Raw genomic sequence first — 27,983 nt, forward strand, 5'->3', positions numbered from 1 at the left:
TCAGAGGTGTTGTTCTCAAATGTAAAGGTTATCATCTCTATTATAAACCTGCTAATTAAAAAAAAAAGTCAAGACAGAAAGTTACATAAACCTACAATTTATTCAGGAGAGTCACAACTTTTCTGGTAACCAGAAATTAAGCTATATTACCATAATAAATAGCAATAGTTTACTCTTCTATACATTCTGGCAAAGCAAGTGCAAGGCAGGCGACCTAGGAAAACCCTTCAAGATGAGATGAGAGCAAAAAGGATTCAGATATTCTGGAGAAAGGTGAAGGAAAGAAAAATGCAAAGAGTGTCAAATACAGCCATCAAAAGGAATCTATAATATCAAAAGTTTACTTTATGTAGATTATCTGAGTATGAAAATACATAATATTCAGATTTCATTTCACTAATGAGATCACTGTACAGCAGATCTCTGTAATGGATTATATATAATGTAAAAAGCAAGCTCAGATTTTATTTTAAGGCAGCTAATATTGAAGGAGAAATGCTAAACATCTGTCTGCAGCAATACTGGATACTTAGAAGATACATGATCATGAAGTTCTAAGCTCTTTGTACTCTAAAAGCAGGTATACTAGAGAATACATTTAAAGATGTGCCCGCCCTTTGGTAGTTAATACATGGTTTCCAGAGCTGTTTGTATTGATCAGAATTTTTATGCACCCCTCCTGAAACAGCCATATGAAGCAGATTTGGAGTAACGTAAGCCTGCCAGTGGCCTAGCTTCTTTACCTAAGGTGGCATTAAAAAATGTCTGGCTGGTTTTAAAAACCAATCCACGCTAAAAAGTGAAACTACTGGTCTGAGGATATGCAAAATTATACACTGCAAATTCTGAAAGAATGCCAAAAACATTTTTGAGCAAAGGCAATGTTCTAAGAATTTCCCTTCTGATTTAACAATGTATAACATTAAACTGTGATGGATTTTCAGTTTTATTTGCTAAAATATCATTGATGTTTCTTTATCATCACAAAGAGAGAGTGGGACCTATTTGTAAAGTTTATGTCACCTTTTTCAGTGTCTGACATGGTTTCTACACATGTTCACATCACAACAATGCTCTCTGGGGTTGGAGGCGGGGGAGGACTATTTGTAGCATGCTATGGTGATTAGAAATATCACATAAGCCTAATTTCTTTCCACCTCTACTTTAAAAATTATTATTATTATCTGGAATTAAAACATGAGGAAACGTCAATTCTACTTTTTTCTGTATTAACCCTTCATCCCACAAAAGCAAAGGGACAAGCTACGACAGAGGAAGGGCTCATGACAGTAAAGTGTCAGTTCCTGCAGAGGTAAAACAGTGAGCTCTGGTCTGCAAAGTGCCCAGATCTCCAGACACAAGGCAGAGTGGCCCATGGGTCCTCCCTTGGTGGGATGTCACTGGTGCTGGTACAAAATCCAGCCACTGGAGCAGGTAACAGAGCTAAACAGAGTGCTAAACTTAGGTCCGAATTAGGTGGTGAGAAAAGAGAGAACAATGGCTTGACTGTGGCAAGTCTGAAGTCTGCATGGGTAAAAACTGGCCTCCGCCACACTTGTGGTATGGGTGTATGTAGTTATTACCCAAAAAAAGGCTAACTGTTCACAATTAAGTAGGAAGACTTTGAGGCACACTGGATGTATTGCTTGCCAGAAAGAGCTGTTTCCAGGGCATACTCAGAAGCACCAAGGCTTGATGTTATACAAGGTCATTTCAGGAGGCTTCAAACTCGGCTTTGGAACTCATTAAACAAACCCGCAGCCACACACCACAGACCCGGATCAGTGTCTTGTGGCTGGACAGAGGACAACGGACCCATGCATTTCATCAACGTCTAGCCTCTAGACTTGTGGGACAAAGACCCGTACTGGCAGGCTGTCAAACTGCTCACTCTGAGGTACTGTCCTGGTGAACGTGACAGTTTGTACTAAAACTATCCTTTAGGTTTTTGTTAACTCAAGTCTGCCAAGTACTTAGCCAGGGTGTGCAGACGCTGGCTGTGTTTTCCTGTATGCAGTATGACTTGCCCCAGAAGTGAAATAGATCCATGGGTTCTCTGGTCTGAGATGCCCATACTAACTGGTAGGACCCCTCAATGCCAGCCATCCCTGTCCACCTTCACAATGATGACCATACTGGTAGGGTACCTGTGTTCTTTGGTATTTGCCCCGTTCTTTTACATCACCTCTTCAAATCTAAGTGAGATTCATTTCTAAAGGAAGCAAATTTCTTTAAGTCACTATCATGGATAGAAACTAATAACCCCAGGTACAGAAGATAAATGTGATGATAAACATAATATGGTGTTCTTAAGTTCTACAGAAGGCAATCCAAAAGGAACATTTTTTTAAAAAAATGCTAACTTTCTCACCATGACTCCATATTAAAAACTGCTGTTATGTGGCACCGCTTAAAATCATCTCTAGCAGTACCAGTGGTATATGCATTACACTCAGGGAAAAAGTGAACTAAATGGATAATGATATAGTACTGTGATGTACGTCAAATAACAGCATAGGCTATAAAATTTACATTACTAACCCTTGAGGCAGGATTCATGATGCATTAACAAAGTCAGTCTGAGATTCTCGGATAGCAAGATAGTACCATGGGGTAATACCTTTTCTTACGTATCCAGAGGCCATTTCCCTCCAACAACTAAGGATCAGTGAGCACAGGAAACAGACATGAAGCATTTTACCACCGAAAACTACTTCAGACCTTAAATCAGGGCCGTATGCTTTCTTTAGGCATTGTAACACCATATTCAGATACCAATTTTATACATGCCAGTCATCCTTTATGATCAAGGAAAACAGTTTCTCTTACCCCAAGTTTATTTTAGTTATTTGCCTGATTAAAAAAATAACCCACTGTTAGGACAGGAGAAATGTGTCACTTTCCTCACCTGTCACTGGGTTTGTATGGAAGCAGTGGCTTGTCCCCACTCAGTCACAGGACACGGCCCACTGTCCAAAGTCAGCCAGGTGTTGAGTGGCAAAGCCAGGGCTCCTACCCCGAGTCCTGCCTGCCAACCACATCCAGCCATTTGGGGGGCAAAACTGGGCTCATCCCAAGCCTCTTTCTCCTTTTATCCCAGAACAAGTGTCCACAGCCTATATATAGCCTACAACCACCACTTTTCCTTCCTAAGCTCACTCTTCTCGTTTCTAACATAACACACAATTCCCTTGACTTTGTGCCTGAAATATCAGAGAACAAAGCCACAGAATCAAGGTTTAGAAGTCTTGGCAGTTCTTCCTGGCATAGGACACGAGCCTATGAAAACTTCTCTCCTCCTCATTTTTCTGGAGACAAACACAAGGCTTGTCTTTTCTCCCTCACTTGAGCTAAGGAGCATCAGGACACGTCTAATTTTGCTTCTGGACTAAAAGGCCAACTCGAGCTTAGGCCAGTAACAGCATCTTCTCCTTTCACCATCAATATCTTGATGGTTTCCCACCTTCCATGTGAGAAGGCACCGGGCTACTGGACCTGAGCAAAGCCATGCTCATAACCACAGGAAGCTGCTGAAGGAATGTTAGTAGTGAGCTTGTGGATCCTGCCACTCAGCGTGTGCAGTGGATCAGCAGGGCTGGCAGCCCCTGGGGGCTTCTAGCAATGCAGACTCTCTAGCCCCGTTCCAGACCTGCTGCATCAGAACCCAGAGGTTAACAAAATCCACTGCATGCTGAAGTCTGACAAACACTGATCCAGTGACTTGAATGGTCGATACCAACAGCCTGCCTTCATCCACAGTCAAGCAATGCTCTCTGGAAAATCAGGACTGAGGAAGCCAGTAAAGATCCTACCGTGACAGAGAGAGCCTTGGCTGTGGATCTGCTACAGTTCAGGACTGGGGAAGGACTCAAAGGAACAGCCTCTCTGATCATGGAGGGCAGCCTCAGCCAGAGCCACAGAAAACTAGAGGCTCCAATAGGCAAACCCTTACAAATGCCTCTTTCCACACAAAGTAGGGGTTTTATACTGCCTCTCAGGCTAGAGACTTAGCAACTTTTATTTACCTACTCAGTTGCCTAGGAAATTCACACTAATGTGATTTGGCCTCAAAAAAGAAAAAAAAAAAAGAGAGAGAGAGAGGGAACAGTGAGATTGGGCTGACCTGGAAATAGCTTAAGACCCATGTTCCATGTTGGTTAAACTAAATAGTGACCTTGTTCTGCTCTGTCATCTCTGTTTTTCTCACAACCTCAAAGAAAGCCCAGAACCCTGTCTGCCACCCTCCTCCACACTGTCCATCTGTCTACACATCCACATCCACAATACACACACACCCATGCTACTGAGCCAGAGCTAGGCTCTGCCAACAGGGGAAGCGGGATGTTAACTCCTCTCAGCATTTTTTAATGTTTATTTATTGATTTTGAGAGAGAGTGTGTATACGTGCACATGAGCAGCAGGGGTGGGGCACAGAGAAAGGGAGAAAGAATCCCAGACAGGCTCCATGCTGTCAGCGCAGAGCCTGACATGGGGCTCAAACCTACAAACCATGAGATCAGGACCTGAACCAAAAATCAAGTCAGATGCTTAAGTGACTGAGCCACCCAGGCGCCCCTTCCCTCAGCATTTCTAAATAAGCCTGATAAGGTGACAGCATCACAGGATCCTTCACAAAACTCCCAACACCTGCAGAAGGAAAGGAAACTTCATTCTGTGTCCTGACAGACTTCCCTAGAAGTCTAGTTTGTTTCATCAACATGCTGGAAGGTATAAGGGACATATGGGAGGACGCATGTAGCCCTTCTTTCTAGATAAGAATGGAAAGAAATTGCAGATGTGAAAAGTGGCAAAACTCTTCTAATGACAATTTCAAAAGTGCTATTTTATTTCTTCAGATTGTGTGATTTCAGTGACCACTGTCCTCAGTCACTGCTTCCTTGCAGAATTAACTGCCAGCGACTCTTTGTAACAGATAATTGATGAGACAAGGGGCAGCAGTTTCAATTATATATACTTTATTAAATTTAATGTTTATTTTTGAGAGAGAGGGAGAGGGAGGGAGGGGCTGAGAGAGGGGGACACAGAATCTGAAGCAGGCTCCAGGCTCTGAGCTGTCAGGACAGAGCCCAAAGCGGGGGCTCAAATTCACAAACTGAGATCATGACCTGAGCCAAAGTCAGACACTCGACTGACTCAGCCACCCAGGCTGCCCTCAATTATATATATTTTTAGATAAATGTGATATAAGAGAGCTATGCAGCCGTTCCGGCCTCATGCCTGCCGCATGCCACACTCAGGTGTAAGGAAAGCTGAACCTGTGCTGAGTGGAGGGACCAACCATTGCACTACTTGCTACCCCTGTCTCCGGGGAGCCAAACGTTAGGGCGTCCTGGGACCTAGAGCTTATGGCTTATACCTGGCTTAAAAAGATGAGCTGAGGCGGGGCGGCTGGGTGGCTCAGTTGGTTAAGCGTCCAACTTCGGCACAGGTCATGATCTCATGGTCTGTGGGTTAGAGCCCTGCGTCAGGCTCCATGCTCACAGCTTGAAGCCCGGAGCCTGCTTTGGATTCTGTGTCTCCCTCTCTCTCTCTGCCCCTCTCTTGCCCGTGCTCTGTATCTCTCTCTCACTCTCTCAAAAATAAACACTTAAAGAAATTTAAAAGGCAGCCATTCCTCACTTAGAAATTTGTCACTAACAAACAGATGCCCCAGCAGGGTCAGAAGCCAAAAAGTGCGTGGAAAGGGACCACACGACTGGGGCCTGGAGGGCCCAGTTCCAAGAGAGCAGGTCAGCGGGGAGGGAAGAACAGGGCAGCTCCCAAGAGAAGCAGACACAGTGTAAGACAGAGGCCATGAAACTCCTACCTTGGTGTCCGAAGCCAGCTCCACGCCAATGCTTTCAGGATGTTAGCTCCACCCCCATCCTCAAAATCAAATACCCTTTGCCTAAGCAGGTCTGGGTCTTCTGCAACCCAATAAGCCAGTCCAAAAGATAAGACTTTCACCTTTTCCATTATCTTCAAGCTAAGAAAGAATTCTCCAGAAAAATAAAAGTAGAGTCTATGTCAAGAACATATGGCCTGGCCTAACAACAGTTTCCAATTCATGGGATCTGACAGATGACAAAAATTTAACAGCTGTTAAAAGTAGATGGTAAAATCATTTTTTCTTCACTACATTTTCCATCAAGTACTGATTATCACTGCTGCCTTATAACAATGACCCATCAAAATATTCTGTATCTGAGCCTTGTGGTTTCTGGGGAAGACATGAGAATGAAAGATCCAGATCTGAGTCTCGCTGAGGAGAAACTTTGAAGGGAAAGGATCATCATTTGTATAAATACTTCAGAGAAGGCCGGGGCGTATCCTGAGGAAATTACACCAGGATCTTTGCAAGAACTGAATTCCACCACTAAAGAAAGACAGGACCACTGGGAGCTGCTGCTTGAACTCAAAGTAATTAATCATGTCTACTGTCACCGGCAAGGTCCCCGGCCCACTCCACGAGCATCGATGAGGCTATAATCCACAAGGTTAAACCAGGGTATCCACTTAAAAGTGAAAGGTTAAATAGGATAGAAATATCCATTAGAATGATCAATAGAAAGGAAGCACTTCATCATTCCAGTGAAATCTGGAAATCAAAATAAACTCACAAAATATACCGCAGAAACCCCAGTGAGGAGAATCAGCAGTGGCCTCATTAGGAATAATCAGCCTGACAACACGCCTGGACAGCAAGCTGCTCCGTCCACTGCAGGGAGACAGCTTCTCACAGGAGCCCGGCCACCAGGCCACAGCTGAGAAACCACCCTTCCCCCGCGGACGGCTGCCCTTCCACTCAGTGGCCTCTGAGCAGGGGACCAATGACCACACCAATAGCTCTCAGGGTCCCCAGTCCTCTCTCAAGCTCCCTGAATCAGAATGAACCAACTTTGCAAAAATCATCGTCTAAAAACTGTGCTATTAAACATTTTTGGTGAGTACCCATAAGCCGACTAAACTATTCAATAAATGGCATTAATTTCATCCCCAAATTTACACAGAGCTTTTTCCATAACCATTGGAAAAAGCAACTCCAACAGCATTTATCCAGCTACATTCACCAAAAATTGCCCCCAGCACCAGAAGAGACAAATGGACAATTCAAGTGGGATCTTTTTCTTACCATTCCGAGATACATCAAGTTCCACCAGCTGCATGAAGTTTGCTATTTCTGGAGGGAGCCGCTGAATTTCATTATCACTAAGTCCAAGCTTTCGTAATTTGACCAGCTGGAAAAATTGCTGAAAGACAAAATAGTTTCACATGGGTCTCACATATATTTGCAATGTACAATTTCTGCCCCGTATGAAATTTAAAACAATAGGTCTTTTAAAAGTGAATGAGGATTGTACCAACGTCAACTTCCTGACTTTGATATTTAAGTAATAGTCATGTAATAGTCATATAGTCCACCACTGGGATAAACTGGGTACAAAGATAGCTCTGTACTCTTTTTGCAACTTCCTATCAATCTACAATTATCTAAAAAGTTTTTAAAAATGAGTAAGTAGCTCAGTGAGAATGGTAATTACTCCTTTAAACTATTCAGTAGATGGTCACACTTTGTGCTTACAGACAGCGATACTCAATCGGTGTTGTTAAATCAATATATGTAAAAATTAGAATAAATATTTTAAAAGACATTTTTAGTAGGAATGACTGTGCATCAGAAAGTTTATAAATATCCCACAAATGTGCAAAGGGAAAAAATTGTTTTTGACCAATCAAAAGCAGAGTCTGCTTATTCCCATTACCCAGGGCACACTGAGCACACGCCTTTTTCCCCAAACCCTTTAAAACTGCACTAAAATGACACTAAAAGAATTTATGCAGAAATGGATATAAATATAAAAATATGAAATAAATGTATGAAGACAATTGAAAATGAAAAAGGACAAGAAACAAGCTAGACATGCCACAAAATCCTTAAAGTCAGAAAACAGATGAACCAATGGGAACTAATGAAAGAATCCAAACAATGCTGGAATCCAAGCCTGTGGAGTGAGGAGTCAATAGGAAATTAGGTCCAGGTGACCTCTGAAGGAAGGAGAACTAAAGAATAGTTAGGTCCCCATATCCTCTTCTCTACCCTGCATAGCCAGGCAGGAGACTGGAAATTTCCCCTCTAAGAGAATTGGCTCTAAACACAGCTGAGGGCAGGGGTGAGGCACCCTACCGAAACAGAGGGACTCAGTCAAAGCCCTGTGAATGAGATCCCACCCCCTTCCCGAAGCCAGGCTCCCAGGCATGAGAACAGACCCTACAGACAGGAATTACAGTACAGTATAGAGAATCCCCAGGTTACAAGCCCCACCCATGCACAAAGAGCTTCCAACTATCTTTTTTTCCCCCTTCAAGCGTCTGAATCAACCTCTCTTTCTGTCTTTCTTTCATGTCAGTGGGGTTTTTTGTTTGTTTGTTTGAGATAGAGAGAGCACAAGCAGAGGGGGCACAGGGAAAGAGAGATAATCTTAAGTAGGCTCCATATTCAGCGTGGGGCCTGATGTGGAACTCTATCCCATGACCCTGGGATCATGGCCTGAACCAAAAGCAAGAGTATGATGCTGGGGGCACCTGGGTGTCTCAGTTGGTTGAGTGTCCAACTTCAGCTCAGGTCATGATCTCACAGTTCATGAGTTCAAGTCACACATCAGACTCTCTGGTGACAGCTCGGAACCTGGAGCCTGCTTCAGATTCTGTGTGTGCCTCTCTCTCTGCCCCTCCTCTGCTCACGCTCTGTCTCTCTCTCAAAAATAATAAATAAACATAAAAAAAAAAACCAAAGAGTCTGACATTCAACCAAATGAGCCACCCAGGCACCCCCAGATATTTCATTTAAACAAAGCCAAGTTTCTCTGGACACTTGAGGAAAGCCCCCACTGCAAAAAAAGTACTCATGCTTCAAAGTATGTACCCGTGCTTCAAATATGAATCAAATATGATGTGGGGCAGAGGAAAAAAAAAAACTTCATCAACCAAAAATATAATTAATACCCTCAGAGAAATAAGAGAAAACAAAGCAACATGATACCATAAAAAGCAAGTTTCAAAGGAGAAATATGCTTTTGGAAATTAAAAAAGAAAAATTGTAGCATTAATAAAAGACGTGAAAAACAAAGTTAACAAGATCCATCAGAAATCAGAATAAAAAGACTATGAGAGAAATGAGAGCAGAAAAGGCAGGAAAATTCAAGGACTGGTCTACAGGGTATGATACCCAACTAACAATATTCCAAAGAAAATAACAGGACTGCATTTTCCAGTTAGGATGAGACCTCCACGGGGCCAATAAAATGAATGACAGAGACATGTAAGAATACCAGAAAATATATAATTTCAGAATGCCAGAAACAAGAAGATTCCAAAATCCTCCAGAGACCAGGAGGTGGGGGTGGGGGTCATAACAAAGAATTGGGAATCAGAAAGGTGCTAGATTCCACAGCAGCCTTGAAAGTAAGAAGGCATGGAGCAATGCCTTCAAAATTCCAAGAAAACATTGTTCCCAACCTAAAATTACATACCCAACCAAACCATCAATCAAGTATGATGACAAAATAAAAACATTTTTAGACATGCATGGTCTCCAAAAAATGTCTCTTCCTTGCACCTCAGGAACCCATTAAATGTAAGCATAAATCTCAAAGGAGGAGGATAGGGGATAGAGAAATCAGAGAATCAACAAAACAGAGAGAAACAAAAGAAATTCCCAGGACAGAACAGTGAAGGAACTTCTAAGGAGTCAGCTGAGCAGCTAGTCCTGAGAGAGAACAGTCCACACTGCAGACAGTGGGGTGGTTCCCAGAAGGATTTTTGAGGGGAAAACGCACATCTGTGGGATTAACAAACACACATTCTGCTGTGTTTGAAAAATCAAGATTTGTTTGTTGATAAGTTAGGAACAGAGAAAACAAACTAAGCAAAAAAAGAAAAATATAAAGTATTCTTATATATTCATAATATAAATGTAAGACTTGGTTATGACAAATACTTAACATCTACATATTGATAAAAGCAAAATTTATGTTATGCCAATATTGAGAGGATGGAGAAGAAACAATAAGCACTAAAGTCTCATCTTCCATAGAACGAAATCAAAAGATACCTACAGAGTGGGAAAAAAATCAAACTAAAAGCAAGCTTAGCAATGTCGGGGCATACAGCAGTGGAAAGAGCCAGGGGCTGAGGGTTGTCAAGAGCCAGAAACCGGGCTGGGGGACAGGATGGGAAAGAGGCTACTGTTCTTCATATGTCACATTAAAAAAAAAAAAAAACAAAAAAAACACTATTTACATATACTACTTTGCTAAAATTAGAAATTAAATTTACAAAGGAAAAAGTCTCTACTAAGATTACAGGCTACCCCAAGTGATAATTTTGAAGGATGCTAACATTTAATAAGCTTCAGGGACTGTATACTTATAGAATCAAAAAGAAGGCACTGTCATTTGGAAAGCAATTGGGCAACACATAGAACATGTTTTCAAGTCCACTGACATAATAATAATACTTTTGAGCATCTGTCCTTGTAATACAGAGTAACTGACAATAAGAAAAACAAGCTACAAGGCACAATATGTCTTTCTTTGCATTATTATCAGTGAAAAGGAAAAAACCAGAAAACATATATGTGAAATAAGGGAAATGATCAGCATGTTATTAAATAATTCAATATTGAGTAAGCGACACAAATAATTACTATAAAGACCAAAGAACTTAAAAAGATTTACAATGCAGATACAATTTTAATGAAAAAATTGCAGGTACACTGTAAAAAAGCATGTGTGCAGGCTGTCAGGAAGGTAATACAAGAAAAAAGTTATTTTAGGTGATAAGGAAAATGCACAAACAACTTAAAATTATTTTTTAACAAAAACAAAGACGTTTTTAAATACAGTGAACTATGAATCTCAGCAAATGGATGCTACTACCAATTAGCTATCCATGATAATGAAAGTGCTCAATGAAAGAACTAATCCTGTGGATTTCTTTAATCATACAGTTGAGATTTAATTTCTTAAGGAAAGGTATTGAAATTTCTTTATACTGGTTGAACGAAAGCATTAGCCGACACAAAAGCAATTCAAAAGAGTCACATATTTGAATAATTGAGCTTATGCCAATTGTTCAAAGAGTCTGACAGTTTCATAATGCATCAATGTGTTTACTCAAGCATGAAAAGCTCACTTTATTCTTCAGGAAAGATAGAACCGCAACAGCACAAAACCATCACCAATTCCATACATTCAGGGACCATTCAGAAATAATACAAGAAATCAAGTCACTAAGGTACTTAGATCTGCAGTGAATAATAAGTTCGTTTTACATCTGTGGAAACAACAGCTTACAAATCCCCACATCCAGTGTAAATCATAACAGCAGGCAAATTTAAGTTTTGTTCTACATATTAAAAGCATCCTCAAAGAGAGCCTGTCACAAACACTACTTTATTCAACTTGGGAAGCACATACCAGACATAATAATGACCCCATCTGACAGGGTCCCAAAATGAAAATAGTAATTCCTAAATCCTCCCCTCATTACCGTGATGGGATCTTAATTTGGCATCCAAGTGCTTTAAATTAACTATTTTCTTATAAGACCAACACCGTGCCACTAAGACTTTATTAAATCCTCAAGTTTTCTACTTCCTTAGATAGTCCGGGGGGAAAAAACCCACCAAGCTGTAAGCCCTTCTGCCTTCTCTTGACATGAGCCAGGGCACAGGCAGAACAATTCATGCCGCTGTCCTGGCAGGGTTCCGCAGCACGGAGCGATCATGTGATGCAACACACAGACACCATTCTTCGGCTGTACCATGTTTGATTACAGCACACTGGCCCGCTTTGGAGACACTGTGTACAATTACATGCAAAGGAACCCAAGCTGCCTTGGCTTCTTATGCCACACCACAGCCTTCTTAGAGCCACCCTTGTTGTTAGTAGATGCAGAGTCTTTAATTTGACTGAACAGCATGTTTCCTTCTCCCATTCCCCATTTTGACAAGATTCATTTTCCCTCTTTTGGCAGAGTGTTAGTACCTCCCTTCCTGTTAGAAAGGGACATGGGAAATCTCAGTTCTAAAACAGCTAGGTCCTTTATAATTAGTATATGGCCGAGGATCAGTCAATTGTCCCCCCACTGCCCAAACCTCTCCTCCACAGGGTAAGCATAAATCATTGTTACAGATTCACCTGGAGGACAACAGCGTAAAGAATGTTCTTAAACTCCAGGGATGCCTGAGTAGCTCAGCTAACTTGTAGTTTCAGTTCAGGTCATGATTTCATGGCTCATGAATTCGAGCCTCATGTCAGGCTCTGAGCTGACAGTTGAGGATCCTGCTTGGAATTCTCTCCCTCTCTCTCTGCCCATCCCCCCCCCCCCCACTGGCGCTATCTCTGTCTCTCTCAAAATAAATAAACTTGGAAAACAAAAAAAAAAGAATGTTATTAAACTCCTGAAAAACTCTTGGACTCCAGCTATAATGAAACCAAACTGACTCAAAGATTTCTCTTCCAGGTGCATTCTAACCCTTCAACTAAATGGTGGCCCCTTTTCATGTCACATAACTCTCACCACATCCCTACTCATGTCTGTTTTGATCTGAACTGCCTTTTCGGTCAACCTTCTTGATAAAGATATGGTAAAGATACAGTAAAGATTACGTTATCAGACATAGTTGACCCTTGAACAACACAACATGTGAACTGCATTTTTCCCTATAAACAAAGTACAGCATTATAAATCTATTTTCTTTTCCTTATGATTTTCTTAACAATAACTTTCTCTACTTTATTCTAAGAATATAGAATGTAATACATACAACATACCAAATACATGTTCACTGATTGTTTATCAGTAAGTCCTCCAGTCAACAGTAGGCTATTAGTAATCAAGTTTGGGGAGAGTCAAAGTTATAAGCAGATTTCTGACTGCTGTGGGGGTGAGGGGCAGCACCCACAACCCCCACATTGTTCAAGGGTCCACTGTCTGTCATCTGTATCATCTGGCAATGTTCTTTCTATGAGATTTATAAAAAGTGACCAGAACTTTATTACCCAGAAATTCCTACAACTATTCTTTTAAAAAATTCTCATATTATTCCAGAATACATAAAAGAATATGTTTGACAGAATTATTTGTAATTGCTCAAAACTATAAATAACTCAAATACCCATCAACACTACATCTAACAGAACTATATTCTTATAATGAAACTCTACATAGCAATGAAAATGAAAGTTACTGTTAAGTCATTAAAGAATCTTAGAAATAATATTCAGCAAATGAAGCTAGACACAAAAGAATTCATACTATATTATTCCACTTATATAAAGATGAAAAATCACTGAAACTACACTTTTTTGTTTAGAGATGCACATAGAGGTGGTAACATCTATAAAGAAAAGCAAAGAAGTGATTCTTATGAAATCAGACTAGCGTCTGGCTACCTATAGGTGTAAGGCAGAAGACTGGGATCAGGAAGAGCACGCAACAGGCTTCTGGAGTCCAAGCAGTGCTAAATATCTTAACCTGGGTGGTAGTTACAAATGTTCATTCTATAATCTGTTATAAGCTTTACATCACACCTTATGCACTTTGCTATATATCTGTTTTATTTTAAAAAGGAATTTTTTTTTTTAGTTTAAGAGGAAAGAGACAGAGAATGTGCACATGTACACACAAGCAGAGGGGCAGAGAGAAAGAGAGAATCCCAAGCAGGCTCCATACTGTCAGCAGAGCCCCACACGGGGTCAATTTCATAAATTGTGAGATCATAACCTAAGCTGAAACAGCCAATTACACCACCCAGGCAACCCTACAATAAGAATAGTTTTTAAAGTTTTAAACCACTAAGTAATTAGGAAGGAAAATACTAGACAATTAGCACCAAGGGCATCAAATTCTTTAACTCCTCATAGTAATGCTAATGAAAAGCAATGACATTATATCCGGAGGAGAGGAGAAATAAAATGATGATAGTGATCAAAATGACATTAGCAATGATAATGCTATAGCAAATATGATAGAGCAATCAACCTCTCTTAAGGGGTTATCAGTGCTTGGCAGTAAGTTAAGGACTTTACATGGATTACACTCTTTCGTCGTCTCAACGTTGCCACAATGCTGATACCTATATGTACCAGTTAACTTTGCTGTATAACAAACCAGGGCAAATTCCAAAACATTTTTTTTTTTTAATTTCTCACATTCTGTGGGTTGGCTGGGCAGTCCCTCCGCTGCTGTCATCTGAGCACACTCATGTAACTACAGTTGGCTGGAGGGTCAGAGAGGCTGGAGGATCCACCCTGGCCTGATTCTGATGGTCTGGCAATTACTGCCAGCTGTCAGCTGGAACCCCTCTGTTCTGCACACAGCCTCTGTCCTCTCCCTAATGATAGAGTGGCTTCCCTACGTGAAGCTCTAAGTCAAATTCAAAAGGGGCAAAGAAAGAGGCTGCAAGGACTCTTGGGCCTAGACCTTGAAGTCTGCATTCTGTCGTTTTTGCCAGGGGGTTGGAGAATTAGTCTGTATTGGTAGATGGAAGGAGCAGAAAAAATCCCATTGAAAAGAGACATGGGAGGGGCAAAATCCTGTAGATTAAATGGTCTACCACAAAATATGTAGGACACTCAGGTATGCCACAGAAAAACGTGTAAAACTGAATAAATTATCCTAGAAAATTCTATGCTTGATCACAGAGTAATGACGTTTCTAAAGAAAATTTAAACAGAAAATATAACAATATACTGCACAAACTTTGGCTAAGATACAATTTTTGATACTTGAGAAAGTTATAGATAAAGAAAAAAGCCCAAGAAGTATTCAGAGAATAGTGACAGGATCAGCTGTATGAAGCAGAGAATTCAAATAATCATATCTCACATCTAGAATTTGAAAGACTTTAAATTTTTTTTTGGTTTATTTTTGAAACAGAAAGAGACAGAGCACAGGTGGGGGAGGGGCAGAGAGAGAGAGAGGGAGACACAGAATCTGAAACAGGCTCCAGGCTCTGAGCTGTCAGTACAGAGCCCACGTGGGGCTTGAACCCACGAACCATGAGATCATGACCTGAGCAGAAGTTGGACGCTCAACCGACTGAGCCACCCAGGTGCTCATGAATTTGAAAGACTTTTAACAAATACTCAAAAATAAGAACCTCTGATGAAGTGTTAATAAGACTTTTTTTTTAGTCTGTTTTGGTAAACATAGTATGTTTTGGTATAGAATAGGAATATCCCCAGGTGAATTGCTGAGTTCCCTTGGAAAAAGAAATATCAAATTATTAAAGGACTCTTTCTAGCTCTAAAAGTTATAGGACTGAATTTCAAAATACTTTCAGTGTACCTTAAGAAAAATGAAAATCCTATTAGCACACAATACAATAGGCATGAGGTTAAAAATGCATAAAATTACAAACAGTAGATTAGTGGTTGCCTAGGAAATGGTGAATGGCGGCTAATGGGTATGGGATTTCTCTTGGGGTGAGAAGAACATTCTAAAACAAACTGTGGTAACAGCAGCACAACTCTGTGAATATACTAAAAACCATCAGATCATGCACTTTGGGTAAATTGTGTGACATGTGAGTTATATCTCAATTAAGACATCAAACCATTCCTAAGGCTGACAGACATCAGTGAGGAAGGAATTCCTTTTGGTGATAAAAGACTGAGTGAGGGACACTCAGGTACCTTTATTTACTTGAATCCTTATAGGTACCAATGAGGTAAACTCATTGGTTTGATCAGACTCAACTGCTTGATCTCCAGTTAACACAAGAGGAAACTGAGGTTTCAGCCACAGTTTGTGACTTCACTAATGCTGCTGCCACTTAATAACATTCTTTAAGAAAAATTCTAAAGCACAATCATTTTGGAGGATCACAGAGTAGTATAATGCTCAAGTGATCTAACTGACAAATGAAAACCATTTGTGAAACTATATTCTAATTAGCTCCGTAAAACAAAGTCAGGGAAAGAAGGAGTTTAGGCTACGAAAGGGATAACGGAGTAAAAGTGTGCCAGTGCTGTATTTCATCGATTAATCCTTATTAATCAAGATGAAAGGGAATTGAAAGGGAAATGAAAGAACATGCTAATGAAACCAACATGTAAGAGCACATAAGTGGTGTTGCTGCCCCTTAGATTCAGGCCAAAAAGAGTAGACATAAAAGGAAAGCAATCTAGACAGATTAAGAAAATGAATCAACTTCTAGAGGATCATGGGCAGGGAGAGGTAACTCCAGATAAAGCCTTAGGCAAGGGGAAGGCTGACAAAGACAGGGAAAGCAGCAGACAGAAATCTGAAACAAGTTTATAATATGATATAGCAAAAGGGCATATAAATAAAAAAGGCTCAGTCCCATTTGGGGGCATAGAGGAAGGTATCACCAAGCACCAGGACAGTCCTGGTAAAATTCAAAAAAGACTAACAATACTGTCTATTCAACTGGCAATTCAATTTTTTTAAAGCATTTTCAGATAAACATAGAATGGAATTCAAAAGAGAGTCACAAATACTTAAGAATTTGAAACACTGATTCACAAAATTGAAAGCTTCTATCCAGGCACTATTGCATGAGCCAGGTAACAGATAAGAAATATGAGATAAAGGTTGAATTCCTCAGTAAAACTAACCACTTCCTCTATAATCTGAAGCAGGAAGAAACATATTTCTTGTCCAAGTAAATGAAACAGATCACAGGAAAAAAGTCTCCTGTTCTAAAATATAAATTTTTTAACTGGTTCTCAATTCAGCAGCACAAGTACCCTCTCTTTATGTACCAAAGAAAAGGGTGTGGGCATTTGTCCTTACATGGCCCTAAAAGGTCACAGGTAAATCAAATTTCACAGAAGCAAATTAGTTTCCCACTGAGTGTTAGCATGTATACTTGAGTATTTATAATAAAGATGTTTATACTTACTTTGCTTAAAATATTTCTCTTTCTGTCTTTTTCTGTCTTCTGGGCTCCCCTAATAATTTTCTCTCTCTCGTTTGTTAATATAGTTGCACATTTCTGAAGTGCTTTTATACATTATCAAGCTATAACCATTACTGAACTCTGACAAAGATATTGATGCCCTAAGGGTATATCCCTCCCCAACAATTAAAATATCTCAGGTGTGAATCACTTTGAAAATCAACATTTTATTTGTTGTGCTATGATCAGAAGAATAGATAAGGCTTGCAGTGGTATTTGCAATAATTTAGAGAAGAAAAACTTTTATTAAAATTAAAATGTATTCTGTGTTCCCTGCAGCAGCACATATACAAAAAGCAACATAAATCAGGAAAGCACTACCTTACTGAGAACCTGGGTGAGGGGACAAGCCAAGGACATAAAAGGGCAGGCTGATGGCACAGACGGAGAATTGACAAGACTTGGATTGAGCAGGACTGGCTCAGCACAGAGGAGGGTGGAATATGACAAAGTGAAAAAAAAAAAATCAACCTGAAACACCGCAGGGGCAGGATTAAACATGGGGTGGTAAATTCAAGCAATGAACAATTTTATGGCCATTAAAAATCTTGTTTCTCCATTGGGACTAACTAAAATCAAAAGCTTTTGCATAGCAAAGGAAATCATCAGCAAAACAAAAAGGCAACCTACTGAATGGGAGAAGATATTTACAAAGATGTATCCAATAAAGAGTTGATATCCAAAATACAGAAAGAATTTATATAACTCAACGTTTTAAAAAAATTTTGATTGAAAAATGGCCAGACAACCTGAATGGACATTTTCCAAAGAAGATATCTATATGGCCAACAGTCATATGGAAAGATGCTCAACATCACTAATCATCAGGGAAATGCAAATCAAAACCACAATGAGATATCACTCCACACCAGTCAGAATGGCTAGTATCAAAAAGACAAGAAACAACAAGTGTTGGTGAGGCTATGAAAAAAAGGAACCCTTATGCAGCATTTCCGCAGCCACTGTGGAAAATAATGTGGAAGTTCCTCAAAAAATTAAAAATATAAACACCATACAATGCCATAATTTTACTACAGGGTATTTACCCAAAGCAAGTAAAAACACTAATATAAAAAAATATATGCACCCCTATGTTTATTGCAGTATTATTTACAATAGTCAAGAGACAGAACCAACCTAAGCATCTACAGGTAGATGAATGGATAAAGAAGATGTTTGGTACACACAAACACACACACAGGAATATTACTCAGCCACAAAAAAAGAATGAGATCTTGTCATCTGCAACAACTTGGGTGGAGCTGGAGGGTATTATGCTAAGTGAAATAAGTCAGACAGAGAAAGACAAATACTGTATGACTTACTTAAATGTAAAGTGAATCCAAAATACAAAACAAACATAAAAAACCAGACTCTTTTTTTTTTTAATGTTTTTTTTATTTATTTCTAGGAGAGATAGAGACAGCGTGAGCAGGGGAGAGTCAGAGAGAGAGGGAGTCAAAGACCGAAACAGGCTCCAGGCTCTGAGCTGGCAGTCAGCACAGAGCCCGACGCGGGGCTCGAACCCACGAACTGCGAGATCATGACCTAAGTGAAAGTCGGACGCTTACCCGACTAAGCCACCCAGGCGCCCCAAAAACCAGACTCTTAAATTCAGAGAACAAATTGGTGGTTGCCAGAAGGGAGGTAGGCACGGGCAGGGTGAAAGAGATAAAGGGGATTAGGAGGTACAAACTTCCAGTTATAAAATAAGTCAGTCACAGGAATGAAAAGTACAGCAAATAGGGATTATAGTCAATAATACTATAATAATGTTGTATGGTGACAGTTGGTGACCACACTTATGAGGGTGGGCACAGAGTCACACAAAGATTTGTGAAATCAGCATGTTGTACACCTAAAACTAATATAATATTGCATGTTAATTATACTTCAATAAAAAATGTAAAAGTCATGTTTCTGAAGAATACCTAAAAAAATATATTAAACATATGTGTTCTAGGATTATCAAAAAAGAATCTAAAATTGTATATACAGTATAATCTCTATTTTGCTTGTATGTAATAGGAATTCTAGGGAAAAAAGTACTTTAGAAGGTAAATCTTCTGGGAAAAAAAGGAATTTAAATTAAATGGATCATTCAATCTTTGGGTGATGTTTTACACCACAAAAAGCCAAAGATTCTATTTATCTAAAGGAAGAGTTGTTTTTCCTTCAACTGTATCTTCAAGCAAAACTTGAAACCAGTGTACATATCAAAAAAATTATTTCAAAAGAAATCAAACAGATGTTCACTTAAGTCTATTAAAAGTGGTCTTATATTTTGGCACAGGATGGTCAATAAGGTTGAATTTTTCACATATTGTACTCAAGAAAGCATTACATGACTCAAATGGAATAAAATTTTGTTTAGTGGAAAGTCTGTCTTGGATTCAACAAAATGTATCCAAGCTAACAGCATTAATAAGCACTACGTACACGTGTGTGTGTGTGTGCGAGCGCACACACACACACACACACACACTATCTGCCTACTTTATGCAGAGTTTTTAAGTGGAGAAAAAGATGTTCCAAACAAGATGTAGACCTTACTGTCAAGGAACATCCAGGAGCTGGTGCAAAACGTGGACTTCAAAGGAGAAGGTGAAAATCATAATAAATGAGGTGCAAAATGTTATGAAAGGAAAATAAATGCCTCTTGTCATGTTATACCCATTCAGGTTAAATTTTTTTAAAAGTCAATTAGGCTGTTTTATGGTCAGTCACACAACAGTATTCATCAGAATGGATTATTCAGAGAAATTATGTTAGGAATACTGTTTCTCAATTTTCTCAGGAAATACACCAGCATGTGGATCAACAATCAGTTTTTCTGAAGTAACAGGCTCAACTAAGAATAAAGATGGGCAACACTGATGCATCCTTGTCTTGGAAGAATAGGATATCTTGGACTGCCTATCAATGTTTTTTGTCTCTTGAAGCAATAAATGGATACCCCCCACTCCACCCCAGCCAAGGTTGGATCTTTCTAAATAGCATGCAAGAAATGGGGCAATTCAGTTACTGTCACTGCATTAAAAAATATATATATATATTCTGAGTTATCAGAGTCCCATCATTCAAGAATTGCCCATAAACTTCTAAGGCAACATTTGATGGCACTTTCAGTGCATACTAATTGTAAGTAGAGGGAAAAGAGAAGAACTGTGTCTCTTATTCTCAGTAACGCTGAAGATGACCAAACTCTTCTAAACCATTATCAGGAGGCCTTGAAGGGCTGGAAGAAGGACCTCACTAACCACTTAGTGTATACGGCACTTGGGGTATTGCAGCCATGAACCCATCTCTAACAAACTGCTGCCCAGGGTAAGCAGTAGCCCTGTAGTGGCAGTCATGATGTTACTATATTTGTCTTGGAGAGTTGGTTTCAAGGAATTGCCAAGGTACTTTTCCAAAGGAGGCGGGAGAGCAGCATCAAGCAGTAGAAACTAGCAGACACTGAAAGAACAAATAATCTAAGCATCAGATGCATACTTACTGAAGGCTCGCATGACTCCAAACAATTTAAATGTGCAACCTGATCATTGCATAGGCTAAAAAGTTACTGCTGGCAGTAACCAGACTTTCGACATTTAGAAATAGAATGATCACTGCAGAATTAAACGGTAGAGAAGGGTTTAATTTGCTCCAAAATATGTTCTACCTATTCTAAATACACATGAGCTATGACATACATTTTGACTTTTTTCGAATCACATTATAAGATTAAAATTGTGTGATTAAGTAATTTTAGTATCAAAGTGTATCTCCCCCCAATATGCTTATACTACAAAGTGTTTATAGCTCCTGTAAGAGCAGCCTTTCATCTTCAAAATAAGTCCTCTCTCTGATTTAAATTTCTCACACATACTAAATTCACACTATTTCCTACTGGCTGACCAAAACAGTTGTGAGAAGATGGAAAAAACTGAGAGTAGATTCCCTAGCAACTCGCAAACAGTGAAGCAAAAACAAAACAGGTTGACACATTTTAGCCCCACAAACAGAACTAAATATTAAATTCTAATATTAATCCAGATGAAGAACCACAAACACAAGGCCTAATTTTGAAAACTTTCTGAATTGCCCTACTGTTTAAGGAACAAGAGAAACCATTAGTGTCCAACAGAGTCTGCTCAATTCCCATGGCCTGCAGTTACATCTGATTAAATGCTGAAGTGTAACAAGTCTGCTTGCTTTGTGACCAGGGAGAGGCAAAGCTCTCAGGGCCACATCTTTAAGCTGCTCTTTCTGACATTCTTTAAATTTTACTTTTACTACGTCCCAAAACTTATTAGGTAAGAGGCCAAACTCACATTCTTAGCACTCATTCAATATAAGAATATACATCTCAACTTAAAAAAAAAAAAAAAAAAAAAGGGGTGCCTGGGTGGCTCAGTCAGTTAAGCGTCTGACTCTTGGTTTCGGATCAGGTGATGATCTCGCAGTTCATGAGTTCAAGTCCCACATCGGGCTCTGCACTGGCAGCACAGAGCCTGCTTGAGATTCTCCCTTTCTCTCCCTCCCTCTCTGCCCCTAGCTCTGCTTGATTGACTTCTCTCTCTCCTCTCTCTCTCTCTCTCTCTCTCAAAATAAATAAATAAAAATTAAAAAACAAATTGAAAAACACAGAATGTACTGCAATGCTGGGTGGTGGCCTGTGGACCACACAAGGAGCCACTCCACTCAGTAACCACAGCATCTGTATAAGGACATGGTTCTTTCACTGAGACGAGGCTCTTCAAAGAAGTTCTGGCAGTGTGCTTGTATTGCTGGCCAGCTGGTTCCTCGGGATAAAGTCTACATGTTAAGTACTTACTCATTCAAGACATCATCTCGAGTGATTCTCAGAGCTAGAAATCTCTCTTTGTGATCCGAAATCAAAAAGAACATCCGAGAAACATTCAAGAGAAAGGAAATTTAGGAATCCTAAAGGATACTCCCAAATATGAATCCCAAAATAAAATGAGAGACAGTAGCATTCCTCCAGTTCCTGGACTTCCAGGAAATAGGCAATCACTCCCAGTGTCCAGACAAAATGGAATCAGCCCATGCTCCATATCCTGCCAGGGCTCTGAGGTGCTTCGGTGGCCCCAGACTTCTATGCTCCCACTGCCCAGCCTCCTATCCCCAGTTGAGTCTAGCTCTTTACCCAGATACGTAGGATTCAATTATTCATGTTGTGGCTCATTATACCATGTCATCAGCATCCATGGGCGCTGACCTGGGCTGGGTACCACCGCCTCCTTTTCCCCTTGGAAAACACTTTCCACAGCCTGGAAATCCTGACAGACTACCCATCAAAGACTTCTTTTAAGAAAGGGTATCTCTAATACATTGTGTAAAGCAATTTAAAATTAAAACGCTACATTATGAGAATAGAATTTGAAAAATCTCATTTCAAAAACTTTCCAGCACTTTACTTTTTACAAAAGCAGCTCTAAAATAATGAGAAATACCTCTAATGTGCCACATACTAGTCTAGGGACTTCTCACACATAATATTTAATCCTATAACCCTGAGCCAGGCAACCACTTTCATTTCACAAATAATGAAACTGGAGCAAAGAGAGTTTACATACCTTGACTCAGTTTACCCAGGTGTGTCCACCTGTCTATTATAAACAGTAGGGCAAAGAAGCACTGTGGAATCCAAGGTCTGTAATTCTAATTCCCTAATTTACTGTCAGTCTGTGTGACCTCAAAGAAGTTGCTTAACCTATGCATGCCTCAGTTTCCTCATCTGTCAAAGGGGGTAATAACAGCATCTATCTCTCACTGAGCTATAGTGATAATTATACGAATGAATATAGGTGAAGTGTTTACAACAGTGTCTGGCATATGAGGAAAGCTTAACAAATGTCAGCTACAACTTCTATTATAGCACCACATAGCACACCCTCTTAGATATCCAAGTTAAGACTTCAAATGTAAGACACTTAGATCCGATTATAAATCTTGCTATCTCTGGAGTATACTGTTAGGATGGAGCTCAGTGCTGGACACACCAATACATTTTAAGACTTATTTCATTTTCGAAAACAGAGAAGGACTACAAACAAGAAGACATTATGCACATAAATCACCAGATGGCTGGGACCAAAAGTTGAAAGAGCCTTAAGGAGAGACCTTAACTAGCTAGCAAGTCTGGTAACCCACATTCTACCAAGTACTCAAGCTGCTATCCAAACACAGGATGTAAATTCAAAACAAGTGTTTCATCAAATCAAATCATTAATCATAATCAAATCATTAAAAGCAAAATAAAGCAAAAAAGATGGAAAACTTACACTGAAGGGCTGTATGGATTTCAGGAAAGTTTAGTAGAGTGCAAAGCAAGTCACGGCTTATGGGCCTGACCTGGGCACAAAACTAACACAGGGTGGGAGGGGAGGGCCGGGAAGTCTGACCAAGAAAGGTGCTGTGCACATCAGAGACGGCTGGGCAGTCAGCAGCTTGGGTGATAACCTGCCTGGCTCAGAAGTGCAGGCTGCTGCCCTGTGGCTGGCCTTCTCTAGTCCTGGCCCTACACAAGACGGCAAAGGAACTCAACCAGATCTCTGGGCTTCCTTCCAGTGCCAACAGTCTCTGATTCTACTTATGAAAAAGGAAGGAAGCAAAGCAGGTAACACAAATTACCCATGTTTCTTTTCCTTGGCCTTTAAACTGAGAGCCTCCAACTCTCAAATGGGTTATGTTCCAAATGCCACGTTCCAAAGACCATGATTAAGCCTTCAGGTAAGCCTGTAAGTCTACTCAACCCCTAACCAGTATAAACATGTCTTCTCAAAGCTTTCCAAGGGCTATCCACTAGTTCCAGAACAAAGTACAAGCTCCTTCATTTCATATTCAGGGACCCCTTAAGCTAGGCATATTCTATACATCATCAACATTTTTGTAGATTCTGACATCTTGTAAAGTCTCTTCTTATATCTCATGCCACCAAGGGAACCACCCAGTAAGCAATCAGTCATTACCAACTGAACTTTGGAAAGGCAACATGGCACATGAAGCCACACCTCACACCCGGCCTCTCTTGCTGCAAAGGTCAGCATCCTGTCTTGTCTACCTTCTGCCCCACAACTGCCCCAGTGGTCGTTCCAAGTTCAGTTCCCACACCCACAGACCATACACCCCAGGTTGTAGCCCCAGTGAATCATTTTCTATGCATCATGCCTTTACTGTTCCCAACACCTTTTTCCGGCTATCAACATCTTACTCATCCTTAAATGCTACAACCTCTGGGAAGCCTTTTCGCCCAATCACTTGGGCAAAATTAAAACTGCCTCTCCAAAGTATTCTGAACAGATACCGTTCACTGGATGAATAAGCCCCTGTTTTTATAAACCATATTACGCACACTACCAGGTCCCCCAAAACACCTACCACAGTTCTGCTACACAGTAAATATTCAATGTGCAGTTGTCCAGTGAAGTGGCCTAACATTATTTTGGCTGTTTTTTTTTTTTTTTAAAGAAAATGAATTCTAAGTTCTAATTCAGGATATTTAGAGCATATCTATGCTCTGTAAGTAACACCAGCTCCACACCCACAAGCTCTAGTCAGGAAAATGAGGGGGAGGAAGTAGCTTTTGTGTGAGAATGGAGAGAACCAAACCCTCCAAATTTTAAGAATTACTAGGGCAACTTTTGAGCATATGGATTCCTAGGTCCCACCTCAGACCTGTTAATGCATCATCTTCAGGTAGAAGGGACTGGGATCTGATTGATCAAGCAAGTTTTAGAAACACTGCCTTTGACTACTGGGTCTTGATCCTGGATGCACATTAGAACCACCAAATTACACCGTATCTGAAATAGGGCCAGGGTTAGACCATAAATTCATTACAAGGGTGATATAGCTCCCAAGAAGATGAAAATTAATGGCAGGGTATTTAAAAAGTTTTAGCTATCACAAAGGTTTGTGATCCATAATATATCTGTGGTATTAAAATTTCATGACGGAAGATGCAATTAGAAAAAGTATGTCTAGTGGCACGCGGGAAGCTCAGTCAGTTAAGCATCTAACTTCAGCTCAGGTCATTATCTCACAGTTCCTGGGTTCGAGTCCCACATCAGGCTCTGTCTTCACAGCTCAGTGCCTGCAGCCTGTCTCCCTCTCTCTCTCTCTGCCCCTCCCCTGAACTCTTAATCTCTCTCTCTCTCTCTCTCTCTAAAAAATAAAAGTAAACATTAAAAAGCTTTTACAAAAAAGAAAAAGTATGTCTAAAGAGGCTCCTGTGGGGGGCAAGGAAGGGGCAAGAGGATGATAAAGAAAATAAGGTTGAGAAACACTGGATTAAAGTGATGAAAAGTATGAATAGCTCTTGAAATGTGCATAAAGCAAGATTTCCCCTTCATTCCATGTATTTGCCCTACAGTTGCTTTGAATTAAAAATCTGCTAACGGGGGTGGGGGGGGCAGTCAAACATGACATGGGCTTGAATGTGGGAGCATGAGTACATATGGGCACCTTCAGAACAGTGCACTTTATCAAATACAAGCTTTTAATATATTGCCCACAGCAACTGTTGAGGGTTCTTCATTCTCCTTTTGACATCTGGGGCCAGGGTGTAGTGGGACATCCCTTCTCATTTCAGGCTGCCTTGGAAGGACAGGTGTTCCCATTCCCTAAACCTAAATCAAAATGAGGCTCTAGGCTGGAAGACGGTGTGGCCCATTCAGGTTGAGTCCGAAGGCACACGGACTGGCCAGCTGCGGTGATCAGGAGTCCAAAAGAGAGATGGCTGTGTAACCGAGATGAGCTATGAAGATAACGCCTGAGCAAGCACCCATGTATGCATGCGGGCAGCCTGTCGGTGGGAGGAACAGAATGGTCATCACGGGTGAGCAAGGAGAAGGAAGGGAACTGTGAGCATGCCCTTCCTCTGCTTGAAAAATTCTTCAGGACACTTAGCCAGTAAGTTACTCCAATGAGTAGAAGCCAGCAATAACTAGAGAAGGAAAGTGAAAGAACACAGGCAATAAAAAAGTATACACCATAAAAACACAGAAAGTAGATCAACAGATTATAAAAATAGTAATTTCAGAATAGCTTAAAGACAATCTAGTCTATGGTCTCCCAAATTGGCCCATCTCCTGTCCCCCACTTACCCCAGCAAACCAGTTCTGAGTCTAACACACAAGCATCCAATTCGGGGACCCCACCCGCAGAGACTGTGAGCCTGCAGTGGGGCCAAAGCACACTGTTTTAGAAAGTTCCCCAGTGATTCTGATGAGCAGCCAAATCCTAGAAGCATGGTTCCAGAGCTGGTTTTACAAAGAACCCAGTCCCTTCCTTTTCCTAAAGATCTTCCAGCTCCTCACTGACTGCTGCTGTATTTCTGAATGTTGACTCAGTACAATTTCTAATGCTACTGGCTAAAAAGATTATTTTTTTCTGAAGCCACTATCAACGTTGGAGAACATCCCCTACCCTGTTTTCATCCTCCAGGGACAGAAAGCACTCCTATAATGTTTGTAAGACTCACCATTTCCCACTCCAATGACTTGGCTGCCAATTCCTAGTGTTACTTTTCAAAACAGTGGCAGTAGAGAGAGCTCACTAAGCAGCAGAGGCTGACAGGGCACCTGGGTGGCTCACTTGGTTAACTGTCCAACTTCCGCTCAGGTCATGATCTCATGGTTTGTGAGTTCAAGCCCCATGCCGGGCTCTGTATTGATAACTCAGTGCCTGGAGCCTGCTTCAGATTCTGTGTGTGCCTCTCTCTCTCTCTGTCCATCCCCCACTCATACTCTGTCTCTCTCAAAAATAAATAAAAACATTAAAAATAAATTTAAACAGCAGAGGCTGAGACTAACATGGCATCCAGGCTTCTCAGCCTGATAGGACTGGCTGGCTGTCCAAATTAGCAGACTCCTATAGAAGTGCATTTTTTTTTTTTTATGTTTTATCTATTTCTGAGAGAAAGACAGTATGAGCAGGGGAGGGTCAGAGAGAGAGGGAGACACAGAATCTGAAGACAGGCTCCAGGCTCTGAGCTAGCTGTCAGCACACAGCCCGACGTGGGGCTCAAACCCACGAACCATGAGATCACGACCAGAGCCAAAGTCAGATGCTTAACTGACTGAGCCACCCAGGCACCCCATACAGAAGTGCATTTTTAAGGTAAGGCAGCCAAATTTTAGAATCTACTCACTCGTCAAAGATTTCTTCCTCCGTGTAGACCCATAACACTCCACATCCCAAGTACATTCCTCCCCGACTACATATTCAAGATTTGGAACCGACTGCCTTTATTAAGTCTTCCTACAAACCACACAGATCAAATGCCTAAGGAAAATTTCATGTACCTTCTCCATGTATGGTTGCCAGGCAAAAATGAGTACTTCCCAGGATACTAGAACATGCTCAGTATAGAGTCACCAGAACAGCAAGGCCTAGTGATAAGATTTGGTCCCAACTCGTGAAGAGCAGAAAGTGGGTCAGGAGAGAAGATTTGCAGGGAATGTCAAATGGCCTGTGAATATCTGCAGGCTTGTCACACGGTCAAAGGATTACACTTGCTTGGTATGGTCCAGGAGCAGGAAACTAAAGGAAGTAAAATGTCCCTTTCTATATTGAGCTAAAATGTGACAGGGACCTCTGGGAGCATAGTGACTCCTCTGTTCAAGAACACAAGGCTAGATGACAAGTTTGTGTGGTTTTATGAAGGGAAGAGATGAATCAGATGGGTGGTTGATCTAGAAAGTGCCTTCTTGACCCTACAATTCTACAAGCACAATTTTCCTACACATGCTCCTCCTCCCATTCAAAATTCACCAAGGTTCTCAGATAACAGCTTGTGATATGCACTTTGACCTATAATTAACTCGCACCAAATACTGTATTTGCAAGGAGCGGCAGAGCAATCTACAGGTTATCTGGGGTCAGAAGACAGCAACCCAAATTCAAGTTGTAACATGATGTCACATGCTCTCAACAATTAGAAAAAAAAAAAAATAGGAAGCACTGACCAAGTCAGGTAGCAAGA

The 27,983-nt window shown here is 40.6% G+C and overlaps 1 protein-coding gene across 1 annotated transcript in view; it reads right to left on the reverse strand.

Moving 5' to 3' along the window:
- The window catches only part of LRRC1 (leucine rich repeat containing 1), a 135,547-nt gene that overhangs the window by 76,093 nt on the left and 31,471 nt on the right, over nucleotides 1–27,983 (reverse strand). Inside the window, exon 2 of the mRNA XM_039221676.1 lies at nucleotides 7,133–7,250. Within this exon, the coding sequence (XP_039077607.1) occupies nucleotides 7,133–7,250 (118 nt within the window). The remainder of the gene's footprint in view (nucleotides 1–7,132; nucleotides 7,251–27,983) is intronic.

Source organism: Hyaena hyaena, unplaced genomic scaffold (genome assembly GCF_003009895.1).
Source record: "Hyaena hyaena isolate Hyena2069 unplaced genomic scaffold, ASM300989v1 scaffold_997, whole genome shotgun sequence".
Taxonomy (NCBI): domain Eukaryota; kingdom Metazoa; phylum Chordata; class Mammalia; order Carnivora; family Hyaenidae; genus Hyaena; species Hyaena hyaena.